The 27934-nt window shown below is 41.0% G+C and overlaps 1 protein-coding gene across 1 annotated transcript in view; it reads left to right on the top strand.

The window, feature by feature from the left end:
• DGKI (diacylglycerol kinase iota) overlaps nt 1-24149 on the top strand; it is a 341172-nt gene extending 317023 nt beyond the window's left edge. Inside the window, exons 33-35 of the mRNA XM_072777355.1 lie at nt 7953-7989; nt 9601-9700; nt 13656-24149. Coding sequence (XP_072633456.1) covers nt 7953-7989; nt 9601-9700; nt 13656-13772 — 254 coding nt within the window. The 3' untranslated portion in view covers nt 13773-24149. The remainder of the gene's footprint in view (nt 1-7952; nt 7990-9600; nt 9701-13655) is intronic.
• Nucleotides 24150-27934: the final 3785 nt, after the last annotated feature.

Raw genomic sequence — 27934 nt, 5'->3', positions numbered from 1 at the left:
CATCTTTTTGAGTGCTAACGCAATTTAGGATCTCTCTCTCTCTCTCTCTCTCTCTCTTTTACCTCTCCTGAAGAGCTAGCATCTTCCCCCACCCCCACATACACCCATAGTTCTGAAAACCTCTCTGTATCAGTTACCTATTGGTCTCATTTGATCTCACTCATGAGGCTGTAGGGAGCTGCAACTGTAATTGAGTCTGTATTGAAGACAGACTCCCCCACATATTTGGGGGTCTCAGCTAAGATGGCTGGAATGGCCAGCACACTTGAGCCTCTCTCTCTACCTGTTCTTTTATCCCAGGCTTCTTCACAGCATGATAGTCCTAGGGTTCCAGGAAAGTGAGGATAGAAGCTTCCAGATGTCCTTGAGGCCAGGCTGGAAAGTTCTGCATTATTTCTGTAGCATTCTGTTAGCTGAAATAGGTCACAGAGTTACCCCTAAGGCAAAGGAGGGCAAAATGGCCCCCACCAACCCATGAAAGGAGCTGCAAATAATCTGTGGCCAGATTTACCCTACCGCTCTCCCTTACTCTCTATTTTCTTCAGTTGAAAATGATGAGCTTACTTTCTCCATATCCTGAACTACTGTCTCACCTGGAAATCCCCTGGACCTCAGCTTCTACATTTTCCTTTGGTTCTGGGTCCTAAGGTTGATTAGCAACAATAATTCTTTTAATTTGCAGCTTCTGCCAAAACACCAGTTTCCCCCTTTTTAAGCATAAGTATGACCCATGCAATATTTGGGACGTACTTATACTAAAAACAAAACCACAATGCCTCTCCTCAGTTGCATATCCCAGGAGCATGAGTGATGAGGCATGAGATGACATGAGTCTAAAACCATAGATTTAAAAAAAAAATAAAAAAATAAAACCATAGATTCTTCATCTCCCCGCTACTCTTTCCATTGCCCTAAATAATAGTGCCTCTACAAGCTTGCAGTTTCTAACAGCCCCCCCCCCATGGACTGGTGCACCCATACTTTGCCTGGCATGAAATCAAGCTGGTTTGTTAGTCTCTTAGTGCTGTAACCAAAGCCTGATGTTCCAATGCTAAACTCATTTCTCTTCCATCGCCAGCATCTCTGGCAAAGGTGAATCACACAATACAGCTCTCTATCAAAACCAAGGACACAAAGCAATCTGTTAATTTGGGGCGAGGAGGATGTTTATTTTTCCAGCTTTCTGTGGGGATTAGATTTTATAAATTAGTTACTGTCATATTTACGATAATGAGAGAAACACTCACCTCTGCTTCCCTCACAGGCATGTAGTTCCCATGGTCACGGGAGGCATCTGATTCCCGGCCCCCCTCATCAGAATCTCTCATACCTGAGGAGAGACTGGAGTTATGAGGCACGCTCCATCTTTCTGTTTGAAAATAAAATCTTATTATGCTATCCAGTCCAAGAATCACTGCAGTTCTGAGGGATGGCAATTTTTAACCTTTCAGCACTATAGTCAAATAATGGAAACTGAATTGCAGTTGATGTTTTTATTGAAATTAGCATTTATCAACCTGATAGGCCCTGCCAATTTTAGCCTTAACGTAGACCTCACTATTCCAACATATTTAGGTATATGCAGGTAAGTCTTTTGACGTAGCCAGCCTAATAAGTCAGCAGCTTCCCCAAGAGCTAAGTGCATCTGCTTACCTGTTTTTATTATTGTTGTTTGTTTTGACATCTTTAGTCGCTGATAACAATTTCTATTAGCCTGTGCATGTTGAGATTGTAAACTACTTTTGTAAAAAAAAAAAAATTGTCTCTTTTAAATTATAGGAACCTCTGTAAATTATAGTGTTTTTGAAGGCAGGGACAAGCACATGGGAAACATGACCCTTTCTCTGCTCTGTTGCAATCCTTTTAATGTAACCCCTGCTCAGTGAAATCATCTCTCCTAATTTCACGTGATGGAATCCCCTTGGTCTGACAAGGAAAATAGCCTTTTCCAAGAGGCCTCAATGAGGCTGGGAGTCAGGATGTACATCAGACCGTGGCGACATATTTATAAACCAGCATCAGATTTGTGGTCAACATGTCTGATCAACATGAATTCATGGAAATGGAAAAATATTAAAATTTTACACTGTGCCAGAGATGGAGATGGACATTCCTTCCAATTTCGAATGCTGCAAATCTTTTGAAGTTTTAGTTTATTTATTTATTTTTAATTTGGTTTAAGTCTTTCCTGGGGCTTCATATGATATAAATCGTAAAACTTGTTCATAGACCTGACTGTAAAGATGCCGTCCTGACCAGGGTTCCCCAGAAATTGGTGGGCTCTCTCCAAGGTGCCTGAGAGGGAGCTGGCTTGTTTGCTTCTCGCATCCTTGCTCAGGTGGGAGCCTCTCTCTCCTCTGCTTGGCCTCTCTCCTCACTGGTTGTTTATGGTGAGCAGTGGTCCACAGTCAGGAGGGCAACCCCCCTACCCTCCCTACCCCCAACAGGAGCCTGAGACATTACTTGTTCTCCCAGACTCCACATTCAGCAATGCATTTCTCTTCTAAGCACTCTTTGAAAGCCAGGCTGGGGGGCGAAGGGCAGGGGTATGGGGTACACTCTGAAAAGCCACAGGAGGCTTGCATTTTTTTTCTGTCCCACATCTTCTTTGGGACTTTCTCTCAAACATACAACCTGCTGTTTTCCTTTATGCAAAGCTGGAATTGGGGGCATTTGGAGGGTTGCAGGGAGAATGGAGGGGGAAGAGAGCTAAAATTCCATGGGGACACGGTGGAGAGGGAAGGACGCCGAGGGGTCCCAGCCAGGGTCCCCCAGCGGTTCCTGCTTTTCAGCTCCTTTCAACCATATATTCTACTCACTCCCTCCTCCCTCCTCATACCCCTCCGAGAGGCACTTTTGTGTTGTTTTAGTCTTTTACCACCCCGCACATTTTGCTCCTTTGTTTTTATTCTCCTCACTCCCACCCCTTTGCCCCCCTACCGTGGGTCCCGATAGAAATCTCACTCATGCATTTCCTTTTTGATTTCAATGGCTTATTTTGCCTTCTCTCTTTTTCTGTCTCTAGTCTTTCTTTTTTTTTACCCCCCTTTTTTCTGCCTCTGGTCCCCGAGAGAAACGACCACCATCCCGCTGGGACAGGATGACGGTGCTGTTAGAGTTCCCAGAGCCAACTCTCCCCACATCTGTGCAGCTTTTGTCCTGAAGCAGAGGAGGATTTGGAATGGTCTGCTGGCAGCGTCAGGGAGACTAATGGGAAATGAGGTCTGGGGAGAGAGAGGCCATGGAGAGGTGGAAGGAATAGCAAAGGGGATTTGGATGCCTTGGTGTGGGAAGCAAACTACAGGATGCACGTGACAAAAGACACATCATATATAATGCAAGGACAAAATCGATGATAGGGTTGTGCTCACAAGAGGCTGGGATGTCCAGTGGAAGAGCCAGTGGAATGAGCACCGAGCCGCAAACTTCCAGTTTGGAAAGCTTGACTACTTGGCCACAGTTTCTCAAGTGGGGAGATTTGTGAAGTTTGCTTCCTTTCACACTCCCTGGCTTTCACCTCTATTCTGAGGTGTGAACCCTCTTCAAACATTTTCCCCCCTATTTTTCAGGCCATTTTCTATGTAGCAGTCTCTTGAATCCATGTAACATTTATGGATCTTTCTCTGAGAAAAGTTATGATACTGGCTAGGGTCCACACTGATTTTTAAATGTCTTCATTCATTCATTAAAGAAATGAATTCTGTCCCATGAACTTTTGAGAAAAAATATTATAGTAATAGCCACTGCTGACTAAATGCTTTGTATGTATTAATGTGTTTAATTCATAAAACAGCCCTACATACGTGAGTTCTCTTATCTCCATCTGAGAGGTGGTGACAGCTGAAGCATAGTGAAGTTAGGTTCCTTGCCAAGACACATACGTAGTATATGATCTCTGCCCTCCATATTTCTAAAACCCCAGTAAGGGCAGTGAAACATGGATAAAGAGCCACAGTGCAGGATCATTCAATATAAGTGTTGTCTGCAGGGTTCCAGGGACAACTGGTGCAGAGCTATGGAGGGGCAGCGATGGCTCATCTGCCCCCGAAAGTTTCATGGACAAACATGAACACACGTGTGCCTTCAATTGGGATTTAATAGTTGTTTTCCGGTGCAGGTCACTTGTAAGATTGGGTGTGGACATTGTAGTAAACTCTAGGAGGGACAGAGCACCGAGACTTCCTTTTATATTCAGGGAATTATTGTGAGTTCACTGCTAACATGTTCATAGTATTCCTTCGACTTCCCCAGGGCAGATGGCATGATCTCCACAATCAGACCATATGTATACCTAACATACACAGTAAGCCCTAGGTCCAAATGTTCACCATTGACATAAATTGAAAGAATTCCATCATCTTTTCCTTCTTGTGTCTCTTATCAGTGCTCTCTCTTATCAGTGACACTCAAATTAACTTTCCAAAAGTCATAGATGCCATTTTTAAAAGTACTTTTTCTTTTGAACAGAATTTTTGAGGTCTGTGTAGATGATTTTTTGTTTCTCTGGCCATGTCCCCTTCTCTGAATCTTACACCAATGCTGCTAACCTGTGCAGGGCATCACTCACCAGTACAATATAGGACCCAAGGGGCTCCCAGCAGGTCATTGGAAGCACACACAGGGAGGGAAACTCCAGCCTGTTCAGAGGCTGCCCCTGCCCCACTGGCCTCTGCTTATTTCCTCCTCTGCACCCCCCTTCTTGCTAGCATTATGCAAACACAGTTATTTTAAAGCAGGTTAAAACATTATTAGAAAATGTAGCCGTACTATTAAAAATAGCTCCCTACTCCCGCCTCTCATCAGTTTGCTGCCTCCCTTCGCTCTTTGGCGATTTGCCTGACGCTGTTCAAAATGTTCTGCTCCTTTGTGATTATTATGTATTGATGGGAAGAGGAGGAAAGTTTGGGTTAATTAAGTCCATCATTCCGGGGCCCATTCCATTCCTGAAACCTGTAATTGGAGTTTCGTTAGATTTTAATTAAGAGCAAAAGTATCTCATTTTAGGAGCAGCACCTCTCCCTCTCACCTCTGCCAGCTGCCAAGGATGAAAAGGAGAGAAGGGGGATGTGATAAGCAGCTATAGGCATGCCTGACTCATATGCTGGATAATCAGCTCTGCAATTATCCTGGGTTGGCTGCATTTATGGTGATTCTTTAAGAAATTCAAGGAGCAGGGTCCCTTCTTTTCCTTGTCCTCGCTTTCAGAGTGTCCAACAATTGCCATTTTAGCTCAGATTTAGCTGGTTCCACAGCCTCTCACTTACGTGGTAGTGTGGCCTCTGGAGTCAATGGGCCAAGGGAGAAAGGACGAGAGGCTTCTGGTGCCTGAATAGGCATGCACTTAGCAGTGAATGGTGGGAACAGAGCTCCTGCCCATGGGGCTGGGTTGCTCCTATTCATGGAATTCCTTTCCAGATGAATGGCTCCAAAGGTTCTCTGAAGGTGGCAGGCACTCTCTGTGAGGACCCTAGGACCCTGTAAGCCTTCTTATTCCTGACCTTGTGGAGAATGCCCTGCTAGTGGTTGAGGGGGTCTGGAGTTACTGGTTCTCAGGACATTGAATTTGAGTCAACAAGTGGCTTCAGAAGTAAATGGAGGTAAATGCAGATCCTGGTATATGTCCTTCCTCCACAGATGCTTCACATCTCCACTTAGTGTAACCTGCTGGATTATGTCAGAAAGTAGGACACTTCATATCTAGACTTCAGACATTGCCTGTATCTTGCCAGCTCCCATTTTAAGCACATAACTTATATTAGTTTGTGAAATCTCACAACAATTCTGTGAGAGAGATATCAGTCTTTTGTTATGAATGTGGCTGAGAGATTAGGAACTGAGAGATTAAATGAACTTGCCCGAGATGCAGTAAGTGGCAGGTAGAGTCAGAATTTTGAAGCAAGCAGGTTCGTCTCTAGACCCCATCACTGCACTATACTGCCTTGCACTTCCCTGGGTGTGTGTGGTGGGAATTATTTTTCCTGTTTCCTCAGAACGCCAAGACTGAGGAACAAAAATAAATGAATGAAGTCTTTGTTGAATCTTTCATGTAGGATAGTGCTAGCAAAATAATAAATGAAAAATAATAAATATTCTTACATGGCAGGGATTTAGAATAATTCATTTAGGAAGACAAGTTATATGACTGAAAAGCAAATACATAGTACAAGAGTGGAGCCAAGTCAATGTTACAGGAGTTCAAAGATAGATTCTTTCTGTCAAAGCGGGTCTTTTCAGAAGACCTTGTCACAGACTGGGCTTTATGGAATGAGTAAGATTTAGGTATGTGGCTAGAAAAGGGAAGGCTGTTCTGGATTGGGAGAGTGGTGGGAACAAGCTCTGTGAGCTGGGAGGGGCTGAGAGAGGGGGATGATGGCACAGTTATCAGTTTAGGTAATGTGAAAAAAATGGAACCTGGAACAATTGAGAAAGGGTAGTTCCAGGTGAAAGTCTGCCAACTTTCATGTTTAAATACTTGGGAGCAAGCAGTCAATGTGTTGAATTAGAAACCTAGAAATCTGAATGATAAGAGAACTTTTCATTTTTCTTAGTAACTGTTTCTGCATGCTAATTATGCCCTAGGCAGAGACCAATTAGGAAGCCTATTTATCAAACAGGACAAAGCGAAGAGGTGAGTAGGGCAGGGGGTACAAAGGAAGATTCACAGGACCTACGTGGCTGTAGATGTGAAAGAGGAGGCAGCTCTTGGATGACCATGAGGATTGTGGAAGTCCTTCTTGGCCTGTGACTTTCATGGTCAGGGAGTTCTAACCTCTTCCCTTCCTTTTATGTAATAAGCAATCATATAAGCAAATTTTCAATGATAATGATATTCAACAATATAGCGACCAGATCAACAGGATTATATTTCTAAAGACTAAAATGCTCAATACATAGAACTGTGTTTGGTACATCTAAGCACATTTATTCATTAATTCAACGAAACATTTAAGCATCTGCTTGGTACCAGGCTCTATGCCAGGTACCAAGGAAGGACGGAGTGGTGGACAAGGCATAGGCCACAGCTTCAAGGGGTTTACTAGAATCTAGTTGTGGAGAGAGACTAGTGGTTTTATTATGGTGTAAATCTCATGATTGTTAAAATGATTACCTATTCCCACCTATCTGGGACAGTCTCAATTTGGATGATAAATTATATTACCTTCACAATTTTAGGACATAGGGTTAGGGCACAAAGTGAGGGGCACATAGACGGAACATTTGATGCAGTATTTGGAGGGAGGGTTGTGGAGGGCTTTATGGAAAATATGTCTCAGCTGATACCTGCAGACCAATTAGAGTATAGGAGGGTTGGGGAGGGAAGCAGTGGTGCAGAAGGTGGAAAGGTGATCATTTCCAAGGATTGTTTGCAGATTGAATTAATTAATTGGTGATCAAATAGAATGTTGTCAGTGCAAAAACTCACCAAACATGTCACTTCCTGAGGAAGCATCTATAATCTTTTGGTGTGTATGCATGACATTCCTTCCAGATCTTAGAAGGGAAATTTTATGAAAAATGTAATTTTTCTCTGTTTCTAAAATACAGATATTAGACGGAATGATATCTGTGGTACCTTGTAGCTTTAAAATTATACTATATAAAACCCCATCTCAACCTGCCACTGAGGAGTTATAAACAATCCTTAAAGCCTACTGAAGTGTCCCCTTTCTCCAAGGTAACCACTTAGCTATTTATCACTTATTCTATTCCAGTTAATTTTATTTCTTCTACTTGATTGAAGGTTGCTTTAAAGGTATGGGCTATATCATTCCACACATATGGGCTGGTGGTGGTTGGTGAGTGGGGGGCAGAGAAATGCTTTCTTTTCCCTATCACCAAATGACTCTTTTTTCAGCTTTCCAAGGTATTTTAATTCTGTGACTATAATTTTTTGTTAAATGGTTAGTTTTTGAACTTATTTTTGATGGGCACCTTGCTTTCCCCTTATTTAGGACCTTCTGAGTTATTGGATATGGCAGACAGTGAAACGTGAGTATTGCCTCTCGTCACATAGTCTAGATTATTTTCTTTAGTACATATCTAGGAGAAGAATGTAGTCTATAGAGCATGCAATAGATAATTTAAATGTCAGTGATAAGAACTTCACTTTCAATTGTATTTACAACTGTGCAGGGCTAATTTTCTAAATCAAAAATTACACAATAAAAATTAATGACAGGAATCATAATGATTACATGCACAGCCATTGCTCTTCATCATTTAGAGCTTCCTACAGGCAAGGGAGTTCTGCACTGGTGCCTCTTGGACTACTGAAAACTCTAAATAAGTACATTCACCTTTTTTATTTACTCTTTCTCAACTGAGGTTTGTGAGAAAATTAAATCCTAATGCCCTATGGCATCCTTCGTTAGTAATGAAACCCCTCTCCTGGCTCTAGAATGGAGCAAGTTCTATACAAGCACTGGAGAATTAAGAATATAGTCATTCCAATCATTTTTATGTTCTGTGGTCCAGATGAAAGACTCCAGTTCAGAAAGTCCTCCTCTCTGGTGTGGTCCCCAAACTGATAATGTTTGTTTTCAACTTTTCCAATCCTAGGGCAGCCAGATAGCTACTACTCCCCAAGTAGGAACAAAGAAAGGCTAAACATCTAACCCTGAAAGCCCCATAGAAGCACTAAAAAACTTCAAAGAAATTTGAAGAGAGATAAAGGAAGGAGAGCAGCTAAGTAGGTCTGGAGGAGGAAAAGTAGGAATGAATAGAATGGCAGATGAGTGGGAAGGGTATAGTTCTATACTTATGACTTCCTGGACATGGAGGAAACACTCCTTTGTGCCATAGAGTTTGTCCACATACCACATCCTAATGGCAAGGTGAACACTTACCTGAATGGAAATCTCGCCTCCCTATGCTGCCTGTTAGAGGGGTGGAAATAGCTACTCGGCTTTGCTCTCTTCCTACACCGAGAGGCTGGCCTTGGGCCTATGGCCAACATGGGAGAGCTCATGTTCCCAACTCTCCCAGATGTCCTGTATGGCTCCCCACATCCTCCCACCTGCCATTCACATGAAATCAGTAGATAGGGCAGCTTGTGTTGACCTGGTCCTTCGAAGTTGAATCCCCCGAGATACTCTACCAAGGGCACAATGGCGGTCTGCCAAGCATAGTGGGAAGTATCTGAAGGGATGGTGGTTTTCCATCACTGCCCCGTGTATGCTTTATCTGGTTCCCCCATGTTCTGCCCAGATGCATCCACAGAGAAAATTGTTTGACGGTGCTCAGAGGCGTCTATACACATCCGTCTGTTGAATAGTGCCATTCAGTATGACCTAAACCAGAGGTTATGGGTGAAAACAAGTCGCTCAGCCTAGTTAACACTGTGGAGGAAAGAGACTGGAATCAGAAATTATGGTTCGTTGATGACTAACTGAAGGCATGTTTAGACACCCCCTCATCCACCTCCCCAGAATGTGCCCCCCAGCCATGGTCTCAGCTGTGCAAGGAGTGCAAGGAGGCACAGGAGCACAGAGCCTCAGCAGCAGGGATGGGAAGCTATCCTCACCCCCTCCCTGCTGCCTCTACCCCCACCCCCATCTCCAGTCCCTTTATGGGTGGTTTCCCATTTCCTCTTTGATTTAGGGGTGAGACCGCACTGCACAAGGCTGCCTGCCAGCGGAACCGGGCTGTGTGCCAGCTTCTGGTGGATGCGGGAGCATCTCTGAGAAAGACGGACTCCAAGGTAACTTGATGAGTGAGTGCAAACATCCTCCCGCTGGGCAGGATCACCGGCACTGTTGCCTTCACTTGTGCGCATAGCAAAGGCGCCCTTTCTTGCTTATGGAAGTGCCTGGGGCTTTGGAAAAAGGAGGAAAAAATAAAGTGCTTCATTTAGAGAAACTGTAGTTTAAATGTATAAGCACAAAGGGAAGGGTGTGTGCTTGCCTATGGGACTTTATAAAGCTCTGAATGTCCTGGCCTTGGGATTTTGGGGTTGTCTTGCTGAAGGCCAGCAGCCAAGGCCCTGGGACGTGAGGTTCAAAGCCTGAGGAGAGGGGTGAAAGACGTTGCCCTGCTACTGAGAGCCTCTTTGGACTATCTCCTTCAGCTACTTTACCTAGGGTAGCTTAAAAATCTATGATTTATGATGGCCCCATGTACAGGTGCCCAGGTGATTGGCAATCACCGTCAGGATGGTCAGCCCTGACTTCAAGAGGGTTACAATCTTAAATCTGGCGCATTTGTGTTGGCTTTCTATTTTTAAAAATTTCTTCCTATTTATTTTCTTATACTTTTTTCCTAAAATCTAACCCCTGAAGTTAGGGTGGGAATTGCTCTTATCAGTGCAAGAACTGAAACTAAAAGAAAGTTCTATGCCCTGAGACCATAGCTGAGCCCAAATCCAAATCCAGTTCTCTTGACACCCAGCCCAGTGTTGTTTGAGCAGATCCCTTCTAATTTGGTGATGGAATACCCCACTGGATCCAACAGGATGAAGTATGGTAACAAAGTAACCAAGATGTGTTTTTTTCCTATAGTTTGTATAATGTTTTTGCCTTACAGCGGTACCTATGGCATCGTGTGGTTGGTTACCCTGCAGCTAAAGGCATGTAAATCTGGATTTAAAATATGTTAACGTCTTAAGGAGGGGGCAGGGAGGCCAGAAACTGATAGTGGGACATATAAAAATGACCCACTAAAATGCCTTGACCAGAAAAATGCCAACAGGTAGAGAGGTAAGGCGTCAGGAGAAACTCGGTTCAGGAGACCTGAGGTCAAGGTACAACGCAAGTCATTCATTTACTGAGAGCACCAAGGGAAGGGCAGAAAGCTGGAGCTGAGGAGGTGGTGTAGCTGGAGCTGCAGCCCAGGAGAAGGGGGTGGGGGTGGGAAGACAGCGTCTACAGAAGACAGAGCCACAGAGGAGCCTGATGAGCTCTGAGAAACCACCCTGGGTTGACCCTAAAAAAGGAAAGACTGTTGAACTGTAAAAATTGATTGAGAAACACAAACCATGTAGGCGGGAAAGGGGGGGGGCACGATTTCAGGTAGGGGTTGCCTTTGCTGGGGCCAACCACACAACAGCGTGGCAATTGCCTATTTACACACAAAGGGCTACTCCTACACTCAACTCAGAAAATAAAAAGAAAAGGAGGAGCAACGTGAAAGAGACAAACAAAAGACTAGGCTGGAGACCCGGCTCATGAGCAGATTGCTCTTTTTTATCTTTCGAAGTTTCTAAATCAGATAAATAGGCTGGACATTCCTTGAGATTGCTTCCTTTTTGGTGTTATGTGTGTGCCTGCTTTTTTTCAAAACACAGTTTCATTATATTTATGATTATAAATATAGGGCATTCTTATATAAAAAACTCTAGCAAAAAAAAAAAAAAACCTCTAGCAATGCAAAGAATATGTAAAAGGATAAAAATCACTAGAAATCTCACACCCTAGACCTATGTACTATTAAAAGTTTAATGATCTCTCTTCACATGTAGGTATACCTGTTTTTCTGCCTCATTTTTTTTTTAAGCCGGTGAAGTCATACTATTCATGCTGTTGTAGAACGCTTGTTTTCACCCAACATTGTGTTCTAGAAGTCTCACCGTATGACATGCTTTATCCTTTTGGGAGATCTGTTCATTTTTTCTATTTTGGAATTTTATGCTAGGTTAAAGCAGAACATGATAATTATAACTGGATCTTTTCATTCATATATATATATATATATAGGGGATCCCTGGGTGGCGCAGCGGTTTAGCGCCTGCCTTTGGCCCAGGGCACGATCCTGGAGAACCAGGATCGAATCCCACATCGGGCTCCCGGTGCATGGAGCCTGCTTCTCCCTCTGCCTGTGTCTCTGCCTCTCTCTCTCTCTGTGTGGCTATCATAAATAAATAAAAATTAAAAAAAAAATATATATATATATATATTTTTTTTGTGAGAAGTAGTATCTTGACAATTTCTCCTGCTAGAGAACAGTTTCTTTAGTATCAACTCAAGAGCCACCCCAGTCTCCCTCTCTGAATACTTGGAAGCTAGTAATTCCAACCTCATTAATAATATTGAAGACCCGTATAAGTCTATTTATACTGTAAATAAGTTGGAAAAAATATTAAAAGAGCTTTAAGCTAGTGGTTAAATATTAAATCCCAGCTAAGTATGTATAAGTAAAATTTTAGAAAGAATCAAGAGCCCCTGTTACTTTCCTTTCATCCTCTACCCACGTATCTTTGTAGGCTAGTGGAAGCAGGCTTAATTGAGCTTGATGCTCTCCATTGCAGTGACTCAAATGGAAGCTGAGAAGCCTTCGATCATTTTTTGTAATACTTGTGTGCATTTATACTTGGAGCTGTTTCTTTGGTACAATGACCATGCTTCCACCTTTTTTAACTTAATATCACTTTTATTTTTTATTTTTTATTTTTTTATTTTTTAATATCACTTTTTAAAATAGTTTTACCTGTATCTTTATCATAGAACAAAAATTAAAAGTTTCAAGGAGTGTTAAGTAATATCTATATGCATTCAAAAAAATGAAGACCTTCCTTCCTTCTACTACTGAATTCTCTTCATTGACCTTCTTCCAAAAATATCATGTGTGTGTATAAATATACATACAGCCTTATAGCAGGCTGCAAGAAATGATATGATCATTTAAGATGATGTAGAAGAACATTGAATGACATAAAAGTCATATATTTGATATTTGTGATATATTTGATATAGTAAGCAAAAAAGTGTGTTATATAATAGTATGTAAACAGAGTATGTTTTTTTAACTTTTTTTTTTTATTGAGAGAGAGAGCACAAGCAGGGGAGGAGCAGGGGGAGAGGGAGAGAGAGAATCTTAAGCAGACTCCACACTTAGCATGGAGCCTGATGCGGGGATCAATTTCATGACCCTGTGATATGACCTGAGCTGAAATCAAAAGTCAGACTACTTAACTGACTGAGCCATCCAGGTGCCCCAGAGTATAGTTTCATTTTTACAAAAAATAGTTATGTGTAGAACTATAGAAAAAGACAAAATAGCTACTCCGTAGAAGGTTAACAGCAGTTATCTTAGTATAGTGTAGGAATTATTGGCAATTTTTATTTTCTTCCTTATGCTTTTGTGCTTTTCCCTGTTTATTTAGTCAACATCCATCACTTTTATAGTCAGAAATTAAAGCACTTTTTGGAGAGATGAGATGGTTCTGAATTTGGAGAATTTAACTGAAGACTTTGAAATCAGCAAAGAAACATCTTTAGATCATTTACAACCATCTGGTCCTCTCATTTTCTGCTTGCTGCCTCCCAGAGTTTAGGATAATAGGAAGAGTCCAGCATCAGAAGTCCGAATGCCAACTTCCTACTTTTTTGTTCAGTGATTTCTATTCCTCTTCTCCTGGAAAGAATCTGGGTTCAAAACTCACTGTACCACACTGTTTCCTGCTGTGGACTCAGTTACTCTGAACTCCTGTATCCTTGGATCTCAGCCCCACCTGTTAAGTGATTATGTCTTTCTCTTGAACTTACCTAACTCACATGTTTAATGTGACAATAGATTTGAAAGTGTCTTGTGGATTCTAAAACCACAAGCATGGAAAAATCCTTTAGTGAGTAATCTTTAAATACCTCTGTACCTTTTTTTTTTTTTTTTTTAAATCTCATTCCAAGTATTTGTGTCTCCTTCCTTCCCACTGTTACCTATAGGGTAAGACCCCTCAAGACAGAGCACAGCAAGCTGGAGACCCAGATTTGGCTGCTTACCTAGAAAGCTGCCAGAACTATAAGATCATTGGCCATGAGGACCTGGAAACTGCTGTTTGACCCTGGTAGATCACAAAGAGAACCTGCGCAAGTGTATCACCTGTGCCCTCCCGGCGACTGGGCAGCTCCCCTGGAAGAAGCTGATGGAATCCATAAATCTGTCTCTCTCTGCAAGAATCTGATACCATGCCACCAGTTGTTAAGGGCTACCAAGATGTACAACAGAACATGGTAGCCTACTGAGGAAGGGGCAGGATACCTGGAGATTTGTGGAATACCCAATTCCACAAAATTTGATCCTCATTGCTTCCAGCAAGTAGCATGAACTTCTGTGTTCACCTGTATAATTTATTTTCAAGATTCAAAGGATGTTCGTATAAATGGCACCGCTCCCTCCTCCCCCAATGCATTCCTGAGTCCTCTGTACCACACAATTCTACTGTAACTACCCATCATTCAAAAAATATGATCTGCTTTCTTTATGTTCAGTCTTTGAAGATCACAAGACTGTCAGAAAGTCTATGAAAACCCTCTGGATGTCCTGCAGAAACACAACTGTAAAGCTGCTTCCATTTCCAAGACAAAATATACCAAGATGATTAGTGACCTTTTGCATGTTTCCCCTCCCTCCCCAATCCCTTGTCATTATGTAGGAGCTGGGACGTGCCACATGGATGATGTCAATTTGTGCGCTATATATCTGAGGTTTGGTAAGGTGGCATGGGAGGGCATTCAGGGGCCGGCCCTGGCCGCGGGGCTGTTGCTGATAGCCATGAAAGACTGGTTCAGCTTGGGCTGTTTGCACAGCCCCATACTGCCTACGTGTAGCCATCTTTGCCTTTTGCTGCAATAGAGACGAGCAAAGGGTTCAACAAAGGCCCACGGCCAGTTTGCGGAACCACTGGATTTTAAGTGCAGTTGAAGTTGCTGAGCAGAAAACCATGTGTGGGGACTGCGATTACAGGAAATGGAGCACTGTGACAGCCTCTACTTCTAGACTTTCTTGAGTGATAATAGAAAGCAGGCTAATTGACTTGAAATAAAACAGCCAATGCAAAAGTAGCAGCATCTGTCAAAATAACTCACTTACGCAAGAAAACAGTCACTGGCATGTTGCACAGAAACTAATAAGTATAGACTGTTGGGTTACTGTGGTGAGAGGGGGCCCATTTTAGGTTCTCTTTCTAAGTTTTTGGTTCTCATCACCCCAAGTAAGCCTTGTCCCAAGGACAAAGCCTTGTTTTATGAGTTCCACTGCCAGATTTCCAGGATGGCTGGATCTTTCTGATGGATGCCTCATCTTTTACTTGTCAGGTCCCAAGGTCATACCCGATAGCACTATAACCCTATTTCTTATGTACAGGGTAGTCTAACACATTCTTTTCTCTGTTTTCCCCTATCAGAAAATTCTTAGTACAAATTGCTGTGGGAGCCTAGCTAGAAATGTGTCTCTGGCATTGGAATTACAACTTCGAATCTTGCCACAGATCAGTTGGTACCTACAGGTCCCTCTATCAGGGACTCTGTGATAACTACAATAGCAGGAGGAAAAGCCTCCTAACTTTCAGTGAGGAGGTCTACTTGCCTTGGGTATAAAACAGAAATGAAAGTGGATAAAGGGTTGTCTCAGACTAAAACTGATGTCTTCTGAGCTTTCTTCCATTTTGCTCTTAGACACAGGCAAAGTGCTTCCCTAGTGTGTCTGCATGTGAACATATAAATGATCTTTTTTCTACATTTACTTTAAAGGTCCATTGTTGACACATTGCTTATCGGAACCACATTTTGGTCACATATCATTTTGAAAGGACAGATATGAATGCTGTATTAAGTAGGAGAAACTTCTCAGTGGACGAGGATGAAGTATCTCTTTAGTCAATTCAAAATCAAATTGTTAGTGTTATTTCCAGCTGTAGGAGAACAGGTTGGTTATGAGTAATCTATTTCCATATATCAGTCTTAGAAATGGAATTATCTGTTGGGTTTTATGGTGAGGTAAGGAGGACAGCAGTAGATTGTTTCCAGAAGCTGGAAAAAAATATGTTACAGGAGAATTTAATCACTGAGCTTCATCTGGGAGTTTTTCAGTTGGTGGGACTGTCAAAGAGATGTTGTGAGGACAGAAATATAATCCTTAAAACAGACTGGAATCTGGCTTCGAATGGTGCCTTCCATTCCCTAGACTGAGCCAAACAGTTGGCCACACGGTTGGTTACGCAGCTGCCATTTCTGGGATGTAGGACTATTTTCACCAACTACCATCTCATATTTCGTTGTGATGCTTCAAAGCAGCCCAGAGAAAATTTAGGGTATAGATGGCTATGGGCCAATTCAAATAGGTCCAACTGAAGTCACAAGTAAATTCCTGGTATGAAAATTGATAAGATAATGACTACTGTAGGGTTCTGGTACATTTGGAAATCATTCCAAGCCAAAAAAAAAAAGGGAAAAAAAAAAAAAAAGAAAGTTCTACATTATTGATGGGAAACTATGTACAACCAAGGCAAATATCCCTTTGAAGAAGTGAACAACCCTCTGGACTTGGGTTTTCCAAGAAAAGAATATAAAAAATAAGCAGAACAGTTACATATTTAATGGATTCAATATTAAACCTACCTCCTGTAGCATTTTTTTTTTTAAATTGATCACTGCATGTAACAATCTTGGGCTTCAGAAAGAGCTGAAGCCATATGCTCCAGGAGTTTCCAGCTCAGCTCAAGTATATAGTATCCCCTTTAATGGGCTATCAGAAAGCGTAGAAGCAAATGATCTGGCCCTGGCCTGTAGACCCATATCCATTTAATTTAAAAGACATAAAACTGTACACTTATAAAAATACAATTTTCTACAAAACTCCTGAGGCGGTATTGGAGAGAGGCTGTCTTAGCTGCCATTCCTCTGTGTTTGGCTCAGAAGAGCCCCTTACATAGCAGTGCTATCTACTCTTGGATTCCATGTGTAGGTTAGGTTGACAGGGAGGGGGGTAAGGAATGGAGAATTATTACAAGACAACATCAACCTTAAAGGTAGTCATTTTTGGAGCCATATATTCCAGTAGTACACATTTAATGAAATAGGAGCCAGTTAAGCTGTGCTATATCACATTCAAGGACTGTTAAAAAAAAGAAGCCAAGAAGGAAATAAACACCATGGCTGCAAATTTCACTTTGAGAGTTCTGGTTACCTCTATGGAGACTATAACCTACAACCAATGCAATTTCTGAAGAAGAGAATTTAGTTGGCAAGTGCACAGCCCTGAAATTCATGACAGCTGATGGAAAGCCCTGCACACCCCATCACTCCCTTTCCTGTCATACTAGCTGGCTTTAGCACTTAGGCAGATGTGTTTGCACCAGGAGATACTCAACAGGTAGTTTGTATTTGGGCCTTGTAACCATTTCTTTGCCTAAAGGATTTCTGAAATTTATTTACCAGACTTCTCACAATATCCATGTTTTATAATATATGGGGCAGCAGTTTTATTTTTTTACATTTTGATTTATTTAAAATATTTAGATTTTTTTAAATTATAAAGGTAGAACATGCTTTTTATAAAAAAGTTCTAATGGTACAGATGGGAATCACAGGCAAGAGGAACAAGGTGTTCCTCTGTGCTAGTGTCCTCCATCCCACTCCCCAGGGATAAACAGTGTTAACACTGATCTACATTGCTGCTTGTATGTTGTGTCAGAAAGATTGTGTGCACACAAGCCCCCACAGACCTATAGAAATCTATTTATTTGGATACATATGTGTACATATCTATATGTGTACATATATATACATATACTATACACATGTTATTACATAGGTTTCCAATAGACAAAACATTTTAGAAGCATGCTAGTCATCTCTCTATGTATAGTTAACACCAACAGGCAAAGACAAGCTAACAGAAATTTTTCATTTATTCTTTGTTGTTTCTGCTGTTGCTAAGCTCAATTCTCTTACTGCAGCCACTCCAATTGCACATGGCATTTGCTATTGCCTGCGTCATAAAATCCATGACCAAGAGGTCTCATAACAGTTCATGTTACCTTACACGAAGCATGAAACCTAGAGCCCAGAGACTTGTCTGTGCTGTTTTTGGATCTCAGATGGAAAGTTTCTTTCTCTGTAATGCTTTATAAGGTTGAATTTGCAGGGTTAACACTCAATACGTTGCCCTAATGATATTTAATGAGGGCAAGCTGCTGCCAGGAAGGTGTAGGAACTGGGATATATGGGCTGGGGGTCTGAGGAGCTCGGCTTCCTTCCAGTAGGTGTAGCTCATGAAATCATTGAAAACAGCATGATCTTTCATTCAGTTCTGCTGTTTAAACATATAATAATAGATCATTGTTGATCATTGTTGAAATGGGAGACTTTTCTAACTAGTTTTTGACATTTATTTGTATACAATAGTTTCTTTTTTTTTTTTAATTTTTATTTATTTATGATAGTCACACAGAGAGAGAGAGAGAGAGAGAGAGAGGCAGAGACACAGGCAGAGGGAGAAGCAGGCTCCATGCCGGGAGCCCGACGTGGGATTCGATCCCGGGTCTCCAGGATCACGCCCTGGGCCAAAGGCAGGCGCCAAACCGCTGCGCCACCCAGGGATCCCTATTAGTATACAATAGTTTCTACCCAGGTCTCAGTAGAACCTCTCTGAATCCCTCTACTTCCTCATTCTCTGAATTCCATATTCAGCTGATTGCTGCAGTTTTTTTTCTCTGTCTGGCTTCTCAGATGGGCTTTGTCCCATCCCTGTGCTCTGTGTCCTGATCTTCACTCATCTCTAGTCCCTCTAGTTTTCTGACCATGGCCATAGTCTTCCTGGACTTTCTGCCACTACCTTCAGTAATTTTGTCATACGGACACCCAAATTCTTCCTCAGGGATTCTGCTCAAAATGTATCAAAATGCAGTTACCCTCTGGGACAAGTATCCATTTTGTCTGAAGGATGAAGAGATGTCCACTAACTCTGATCACCTAGTTGACTGGACTATACACCTGTTATACCCATCTGTGGATTTTAGGCTGTATCCCCACAGTTTAATGAGAAGCCTAAAAATAGGAATTAAGCAAGGAGTAGTGCCTTTGGAAAAGCCACTCCCTGGACACACAGCACTGACCTGGTCCCCAAAAGAAAACAGGAAAAATAATTCTTAGGCTGTTGAAGCATTGCCGTTTACAGTAGAGATTTGCATATTGAATGGTGTCCTCATGGTAGACAGATTCCAGAGTCTATATATGTACTCAGGCATTCTGCATGCAATCATATGTTCATGAGTCAAGCATACATTTATGTATTTAATCATTTCTATTAAAAATCTATTTATCCCTCACTCTGATGCAGGCAACATGCTAAGGATCTAAGAATGAATGCAAGAACCAAAACTCTTGACTTCATGGAGCTGGCAACCTAAGAGATTCCAATGGGATCAGTTCTGCATGGGAGAAGCACAGTGTAGCAGGGAAGCATGGACTGGGGGATCCATCAGGCCTTTATCGTGCCAGTCACTCTTCAGCCAGCAATGTTTTTGTTCTAAGAAATATGACATGAGAATATGAATATGAAAGAAATGATATTTTGCATTTCCTTTCCCTAAGAGTCTTGGTAATGTTCTTAAAAACATATTTGCAACCAAGACTTTCAGATGAGACAGAAATACTACTAAAATGAGAGCTAAAACTCACGCTATGTCTTCAGGACAAAACTAGAAGCAATAGGCAAAATTTGCAGTGGGTTTTGACTGAATGCAAAGATGAAGTATAAATATTATCCAACAGTGGAGTGGGCACTCCTATGGAATTACATGTGCTTTCAGGCCCTGAGACTGTTTGAACAAAGGCTACCTGACTACCTGGGAGGGATGCTGTGATTAGGAACATTTGTCCGAGAGGCTGGAATCAGATTCTGTGAGTTTTTGAAGTTTATTTTTTTTTTTAATGATAAATGACAAGATTTCATTTTTAAAATTTATTAAGATCTTGATTTTTAATCTTTAAAAAATCCCATTGAGAGGAAAAATCTTGGAGATAATGATTTTTGGTTGCCATTAAAAACAATTTAAACCAGCTAAGCCTGAATTTAAGAGCTAGTGCAAAGAAAACATACTGAGAGGTCTAACTTACTCCAAAATGCTGCTTGAAGCATCATGGATTTTGATGAATGTCCTTAGGCATTCTTAAGTCACATTAGAAATTGGTTTTACTGTTCATCCAACAACAACAAAAAAAGTGCTGTGATTTGATATTCTTACAATTAAATGGACTACAACCACAGAAGAAAATTTTGCCCAAAAGATATTTAGGAGCCAAGTAAATGTATGCAAAAGACAATCAAGGAAAATGCCTTTGCTTCTGCTGCAGGCATGATAACTACTAGGGAGGGCTCACCCATGATGATAAGTGATGATTCTGAACATTTTCCCAAGTTTTCATATTTGAGCCAAATGGCATCTGAAAGGGATCCCTTCATGGCGGGAACAACCTAAACTCTCTTGTTTCTCAATCTTTTAATGAAATGCATATAGCTTTCAAAAGAAAATAGTTTAAACAACTCAAATCTATACTGCTTACTGTTAATGATACTGTCTACTGCAATTTCAGTATTTTAAGAAAAATTTAGTGTTTTAGCATTTCGGTGCAGTTGTGACACCTTTGAGCTTCAGTACAAACCCATGAGGTGGATAATGCAGGTAATCCATTTTAGGTGATAAAACCAAATCTCAACACAGTGAATTCACCTTGCACGGATGCATATAGTAAGTGGTAAAACTGCAGTCAGAACTAGGATCTCTAGATATTACAGGCTAACACATCCACAGTAGATGTTTGCTACATCCAGTAATTTCCCACCACTGCCTGCGATGCTGTTTCACGTCATTCAGATTTCCATTCTCCAAATTGAGAAGGTGCCTCCTTGAAAAGATAATGATTTAGTATCCCATAGCAAGAATTGAGTAGAACTGAGGGAAAATATGGAGTTACAAAGTCAGAGTTTTTGCTACCAGAGGCTTATCGGTTGGGCAAATTTCAAGGAATAAAAGATCAAATGTTTTGGTGCCAAGGTGGATTTCACGAGAAGAAGTGAACACTGAGGACGACTTCCTGGTTTCTCTGTGGTTCTCAACATTTAAAAATGTTAGTACTATCTTCTTTCCTTGGATGTCACTATTGGAATGAGATTTTAGAATTCTGTGTCCCGGAAAATGTTGACGATGGCTTGCCATTCAAGACTCCCTTGTTTTAAGTGGGTGGGCATGCAAAGCTGCATCTGTCATACAGTCACATAGGTAGAGGCCTCGTAGACCCACAGGAAGTCCTGCTGACCTTGAAATGGGAAGAATAAACAGACCTGAGGGATTCTTCACTTCCGGATCTCATATTTTACAAAAAGGCACCTGGATGGGCAGATCAGTGACTATGTAGAAGAAGGATATTTGATCTGGAAAGAGGACAAAGTTAGATTAGGAACAGGAATGTTTGGAGGAGCCGGGTAAAGTAGAATGGTGAGATTCAAATTCCATACAGCAGATAATTTGTAGAATAAAGCAAGGACAGAAGAGTTCAGAACTGACATGAAAAGGATGGGGCATTATTACTTCTAGAAGGATTTCTCTTTTTCCGGAAAAATGGGTGGGGCTTTCTAAAAAGCAAAGTGACTTACTGCAGCTAGGATTTCTTTTAGTATTTAAGCAAAAATTGAACAACCAAATGAGGGAACAGGAAAAAGCTTTAGTCTAAGCTCCCTCCTTAATCGTGAGGGAGCTTAGACTAAAAGACTTCTGTGATATTTTCTAGTTTTAGATGTCAATGATTTCAGACTCAAGGAGAACTCATTTAGAGTCCCTGGCTTCTCTAGGTTCCTGCCACGTAGATGGCAATTAAAGCTATTTTGTGGAAACACCAGTCATTGTAAATATATCCCAGATCATTGAGAAGCAAGTATTTCATGACCTTCTAAAACAATTTTCTTTGTTTATATACACACCTGCAAATGTGTACATGCACGCACACCACCCCCCACACACACACACACTCTGTCTGTTGCTAGCTGTTTCCCAAATCTCCTAAGATATATGTTTCTACTAAGGCAGAACAGTCACAGGTTCAGTAACTTTAAAAAAAGGATCTAGTATTCATTTTCCTACTCTCTACCCATTTGTTGTTTGGGGTGTGTGGTTGTGGCTGGGGCTTGGAAGGGGCAGATCTCTTTTCTGGTAAAGAGGCAAAAAGGCCATTTTTGTAGCTTGTTGCCATTAAGTAGGACTTAGTCTTGTGTCACTAGACTGAAATGTTGCTATAATGTTTGTAGACTATAGTTTTTTTTAAAACCCATTTTTAAAATCTTATAAGATTTTTAGAGAGAGAGAGCATGTGTGCCCAAGTTGGAGGAGGGGGAGAGGGAGAGAATGTTTCAAGCAGATTCCCTGCTGAGCAAGGAGCCCATTGTGGGGCTCTGTCCCACAGCCTATGAGATCATGACCCCAGTTGAAACCAAGAGTCCCACGCTTAACTGACTGAGCCACCAGGTGTTCTGTGGACTATAGTTTTAATTGCTTATCCTCCCTTATTTCCATATTAGGCCTGGTTCCTAGATTTCAGGTTGGCTCAATGGAAGGCACTCTTGAGATAGTCTTTAAAAATGAACTCTTATCTGGAATCTTGCTCAGAAAATGCTCCCACTCCACCTTCTCCCCCACCTCACCGTTACCCTTGCCTTGGGAAGGTAAAGGAAGAGCAGGGATATGATAAAGGAAAAAAGATTTGCAGGAGTAGAGCAATAATAAGGCTCAGTCTTTACACAAATTGCCATGGCAACCCACAAATAAATAATATATACACTCAGCAAACTTTGATCCTCATGAAAAGCAAATTCAGAAGATGTATAAAAAGATTGAACTTATTCAGTGGCTTCAAGGACTATCATGAAATTTTCAATCTATGTAGCTTAGAAAAATTATGTGTGGAATTTAGGGGAAGAGAGGGTTCCTGTAATAGAACTTTCTGATAGAGCTTTCCTCAGGACTGGGTTGTTTGTTAAAGGAGTTTCTTAAGTGCTCATAGGAGGTTAGACCTGTCCACAGATTTGTGATGGTCTATGGTAAAATTTGAGAGAAATAAGGACAACTTAGGGTTTTTTTTTTCATAAGTCTAAATATATACAATCCTTAAAAATTCAAAGGCTAACTTTTTTATTTTGGGGTTTACACATAACCTTCTTAAAATTATAGAATAGGAAATGTTTACAAATTGTCTTTACTTGTAAAAATAAACCAATGACAGCTCCAAACTGGTTTACCTTATATTTTGTTTGAAATTTATAGGTAACTCTGTGAGATATGTTGGCGAGATTTATCACTTTTAAGATACTATCTAGCTTTGATACTTACTGCACCTCGTATAATGAATCCAAATGGTTCCTGACCATTGGGTTTTTGGGTTTTATTAACACTACAATTTTTCATTGGCTGTCCTCAATTCCTTATTGGTTGGACTGAGGCTCTGACCACATGCATAATTTCCAACACGACTAGAACTCAGATTGATGCTAACATCCTGATTGTGGGCTGGGAAGCGTGGGCTTCTTGCTATCCTGGGAAATGAGATTCAGAACTTTCATAGACATAATATTCTAGCAAAATAGAATATTTTGCAAAACACATCTTTGAAAGGGTAGAGTTTGAATTAGTCTCAGTAAAGGTTAGGTAGTCTGTTTTTTAGGTTACTATTTATGTTTTACCAATGATTAAGTGACAACCATGAATCTGAATATAATACGGATCCTAGCTGATCAAAAGAGGGGAAAACCATTCCTGTTAAGAGTTAAAGGAACAGAGGACAATCTCGGTTCCTTACGAATGAATATATTTTGTTTAATTTGATTTCTGAGTGTGAAAAGATTCTTGGGCATCCAGAGAACCCTTGGCTGGGGGTAGTTCACTCTCAGAGGCTACATCTGTATGAAGAGTTGCAGCCACATTATAAAGGGCTCTTTCATGATTTCTGATTATGCCCTAACACATCCCAGAGCCATGATTTTGCAAAGCTGCCAGCTGGCAGGTGGAATCCCCCCCACCCCCAAAAAAAAAAAAAAAAAAAAGAAAGTAGCAGCTGTGGCAGTAGATTGATGAAGTTTTATTTCCAGGTGAAGTGGGATCCAGATAATACAAAATGGAGGGGGGGGTGGGAAGGGTGGGGAGGGGAAGGGAAGAATGGATTTTTTTGTAACAAAGTCATAAAGTATTTTTCCCTAATTTTCTTGCATTTCCTATTTATATAAAGTATCTTGATCACTGTGTTGCTCTACAGAGATTTTCAACAGAATTTCATTTGGGAGACTGAACTAATCTCTGAAAACGAAATTGACTAGTTACAGTTACTTTTTGGACACTTTTTCTGTATTGTGAATTGTGTGGCAATGTACAGAATAAAAATTAAGAAACATAACTAGTTTCTTTTCTTCTGTTACTAGCTGCTAGGTGTAGTCGGTGGGAGCACTGGCCGTAACGGTAGTTAAGTTAGAGTTTCGGTATCATGAGCTAAGCAAAGATTGGCTGTTAGACAAGGCAGAAAGGGATCCCTGACAAGGAAGAAGGTATAAAAAATAAAAAAGATTTCTTCTTTCAAGATGGACTAATAGGGTACTTGGTGGCTCAGCCGGTTAAGTGTCTGCCTTCAGCTGCTTCCCCCTCTCCCTCTGCCCTTCGCCCTGCTTGTGCTCTCTTGTGTGCTCTCTCTCACTCTCTCAAATAAATAAATCAAATCTTAAAAAATAAAATAAAAGATGGACTAATAGAGGCCACATTTACCCTTCCACCTGAGTAAAGAACATCTGTATATAAAACAGTGATTGTTAGGACACCGGGCGTGAGTCGAAGAAAGACAGTGGTCCCTAAGAGATGGCAGTTAGCTGCATGATTGTGCCATTTTACAGACTTCAACGTTTCCAGACAGTGGCTCAGAGCCTGGCAGATTTCCTGAGTTGGGGAGACCGAGGCAACCAGTGCTTACAGAGCGGAATATCAGGAAACTACACGGAGCCCCACAAATCTGCAGAGACCCCCCTGCCACACACACACACCCTTAGTTATTCAGGAAAACACTTGGGCGTGTGTGTGTGTGTGTGTGTGTGTGTGTGTGAAGCTTGCCCAGACTTTGAAGAACTGTCCCAAATACTTAGAAGGAACAACAACCAGTACTCTCACATGGCTGGGAATGATGCCCTTTGCCACCAGCCATGCCCACCCCTTCCATCTACTCAGCTACAGCTTTTATTTTTTTTTTTTTAATTTTTTTTTTAATTTTTATTTATTTATGATAGTCACAGAGAGAGAGAGAGAGAGGCAGAGACACAGGCAGAGGGAGAAGCAGGCTCCATGCACCGGGAGCCTGACGTGGGATTCGATCCCGGGTCTCCAGGATCGCGCCCTGGGCCAAAGGCAGGCGCTAAACCACTGCGCCACCCAGGGATCCCTACAGCTTTTATTTCTTAACAAAATGTCACACATCTCCACTCCGGCCACAGTGGCAATCGCTATGATGGTTTTGTATGAAGCGTAACACATCCTCATCTCTTGTCCCTCTACTTCTCAACTTCTATAACTATATTCCCTGTCACAAATGTGCATTTTACTTTTTTTAAGTTTTTTGTTAATTCCAGTATAGTTAACATACAGGATTATATTTGTTTCAAGTCTACAATATAATGATTCAACAATTCTGTACATCACTGGGTGCTCATCACATTAAGTGTACTCTGAATCCTCTTCACTTCTTTGCCCCAACCCACCTCCCCTCTGGTAAACCACCCATTTGTTCTCTGTAGTTAAGAATCTGTTCCTTGGTTCCTCTCCTTTTATTCCCCCTTCATTTTGTTTCTTATATCCCACATATGTGTGGAGTCATGGTGTGACTGGCTTATTTTGCATGGTCTTATACTCTCTACCTCCACCCATGTTGTTTCAAAAGGCAACATTTCATTCTTTTTTTTTATGCCTGAGTAATATTTCTCACAAACACACACATACACACACACACAACCTCTTCCTTATCCATTAATCTATTGATGGACACTTGCTCTGTTTCCATAGTTTGGCTATTGTAAATAATACTTCAATAAACATAGAGATACATATATCCTTTGAAATTATTATTATTTTTTTTATTTTTGGGGTAAATACCCAGTAGTGCAATTACTGGATTGTAAGGTAGTTCTACTCTTAATTTTTTGAAAAAGATTTTTTTTTTTATTTATTCATGAGAGACACAGAGAGAGAGAGAGGCAGAGACACAGGCAGAAGGAGAAGCAGGCTCCATGCAGGGAGCCCGATGTGTGACTCGATCCTGGGTCTCCAGGATCACACCCTGGCTGAAGGTGGCACTAAACCACTGAGCTACCTAGACTTCCCTATTCTTAATTTTTTGAGGAACCTCCATACTGTTTTCCACAGTGGCTGCACCAGTTTGCATTCCCACCAACAGTACACAAGTGTTCCTTTTCCTCCACATTCTCACCAACACTTGTTGTTTATTGTGTTTTTTTTTCTTTTAGCCATTCTGACAGGTGTGAAGTTTTACCTCATTATACTTTTGATTTGCATTTCCCTGATAATGAGTGATGCTGACCATCTTTTCACGCATCTTTTGGCACTCTGTATATCTTCTTTGGATGAACGTCTATTCATGCCTTTGGCCCATTTTCAATTGGGTAACTTTTTGGGGAGTGTTGACTTATTTAAGTTCTTTATATGTTTTGGATACTAACTCTTTATAAGATATGTCATTTGCAAAAATCTCCCATTTATAGGTTGTCTTTTAGTTTTATTGATTATTTCCTTCACTGTACAGAACTCTGTTTTGATATAGTCTACAGATGTGCATTTTACATTCTGTTTCATACCAATGTTAAAAGTTCTACATATTATCAGTTTTTTTAGTTCTAAGGTTTCAAAGTTAAGAACACATACATTCATTAGCATGGCATGTTAATGTGTACCTCAGAGGCAAATAGTAAGCTACAGTTACATTTTTTTTCTGAAGCTTTTCAAGGCCACCCAAATGCCAAGGAAAGACAATGTTCTGTCATTCAGATCAAATCATTTTTCTTACCACTTCTTTTTAGATTGCTCTGCTTCATATTTAGACCTTTTGATACTGTTTTTTTTTTTCTTTCTCTTGGTGTTGGTTGTTGAAAGATACAACACACACACACACACACAGATTTTTTCTTTTCTTTTTTTTCTTTTTTAGATTTTTTCATTATGTCTCTAGGATCATTGATCTCCTGTGTCATTCTGGAATCCATTTCATTCTTTTTTCTGAAGGCACCTCAGAGCCCAGTGGCTTCCTGTTCTAATTTTGATGAGCTTTTTCCTCGTAATGCTGTACAACTATCACCTTAGGCTTTTCTTCTTTGGATTTCCACATTTGTCTTATCACTTTTAACTCATGTGTTTCTTAGTTTCTTGATTTGCTGGAGTATAGTCACAAATTACTTAAAACTAAACACTAGGGAAATAAATTCTCTGAGTTCTTGCAAGTCTTAAAATGGCTATTTTGCCTCTTAAAGTTTGTCTGTCTTTGGGATTCTGGTGGCAATATCATTTTTCCTTAGAAATCTGGAAAATCTTAGGGAAAAGAAGGCCCAAGCGTTTTGTGAAAAGTAGAAACTAATTTGCCAATACATTAAAATCACAGAGTCCTATGTTATGGGAGCAGAATGACTCTAGAAAGCATGTGGAATAACTTTGTTTTGCACAGGAGGAAACCAAGGTTCAAAGAGATGGAAAGCGCTGCTCAAGATCACACAGCTAACTGTGCCAGGGAGACTTCACCAAAGCTCAGGGGCTCATTTGCCCCCTCCTCATTTGCAACTCCTATTGCAATAGCATGTTCAAATGCTTTGGATGCTGTCTGAAGGAGCTACTGGGGTAAAACAAAGAGATGCTTGTAGCAGAAAAGAATGCACTGGATTCCAGCCTAGCTCTGCTCCTAAGGAGCTATGGTTCTTGATCTCCTTTAGTTCAACTTTCCTGATGTGTAGAATAAGCCTGTACAAATGATAGGCTTCGGAGGGCCCCTTTCTTTTCTCAAGTAGTGAAATTCTCTAAAGAGGTTTTTAAAAAAGTTTTTATTTATTTAATTTGAGAGAGAGAAAGAAAGGGGGGAGAGGAGGGAGAGAGAGAGAGAGAGACTCTCAAGCAGCTCTGTGCTAAGCACAGAGCTGATGCCGA

This window comes from Canis lupus, chromosome 15, assembly GCF_048164855.1.
Source record: "Canis lupus baileyi chromosome 15, mCanLup2.hap1, whole genome shotgun sequence".
Taxonomy (NCBI): Eukaryota; Metazoa; Chordata; class Mammalia; order Carnivora; family Canidae; genus Canis; species Canis lupus.
This window is presented reverse-complemented; position numbering and strand designations above follow the sequence as displayed.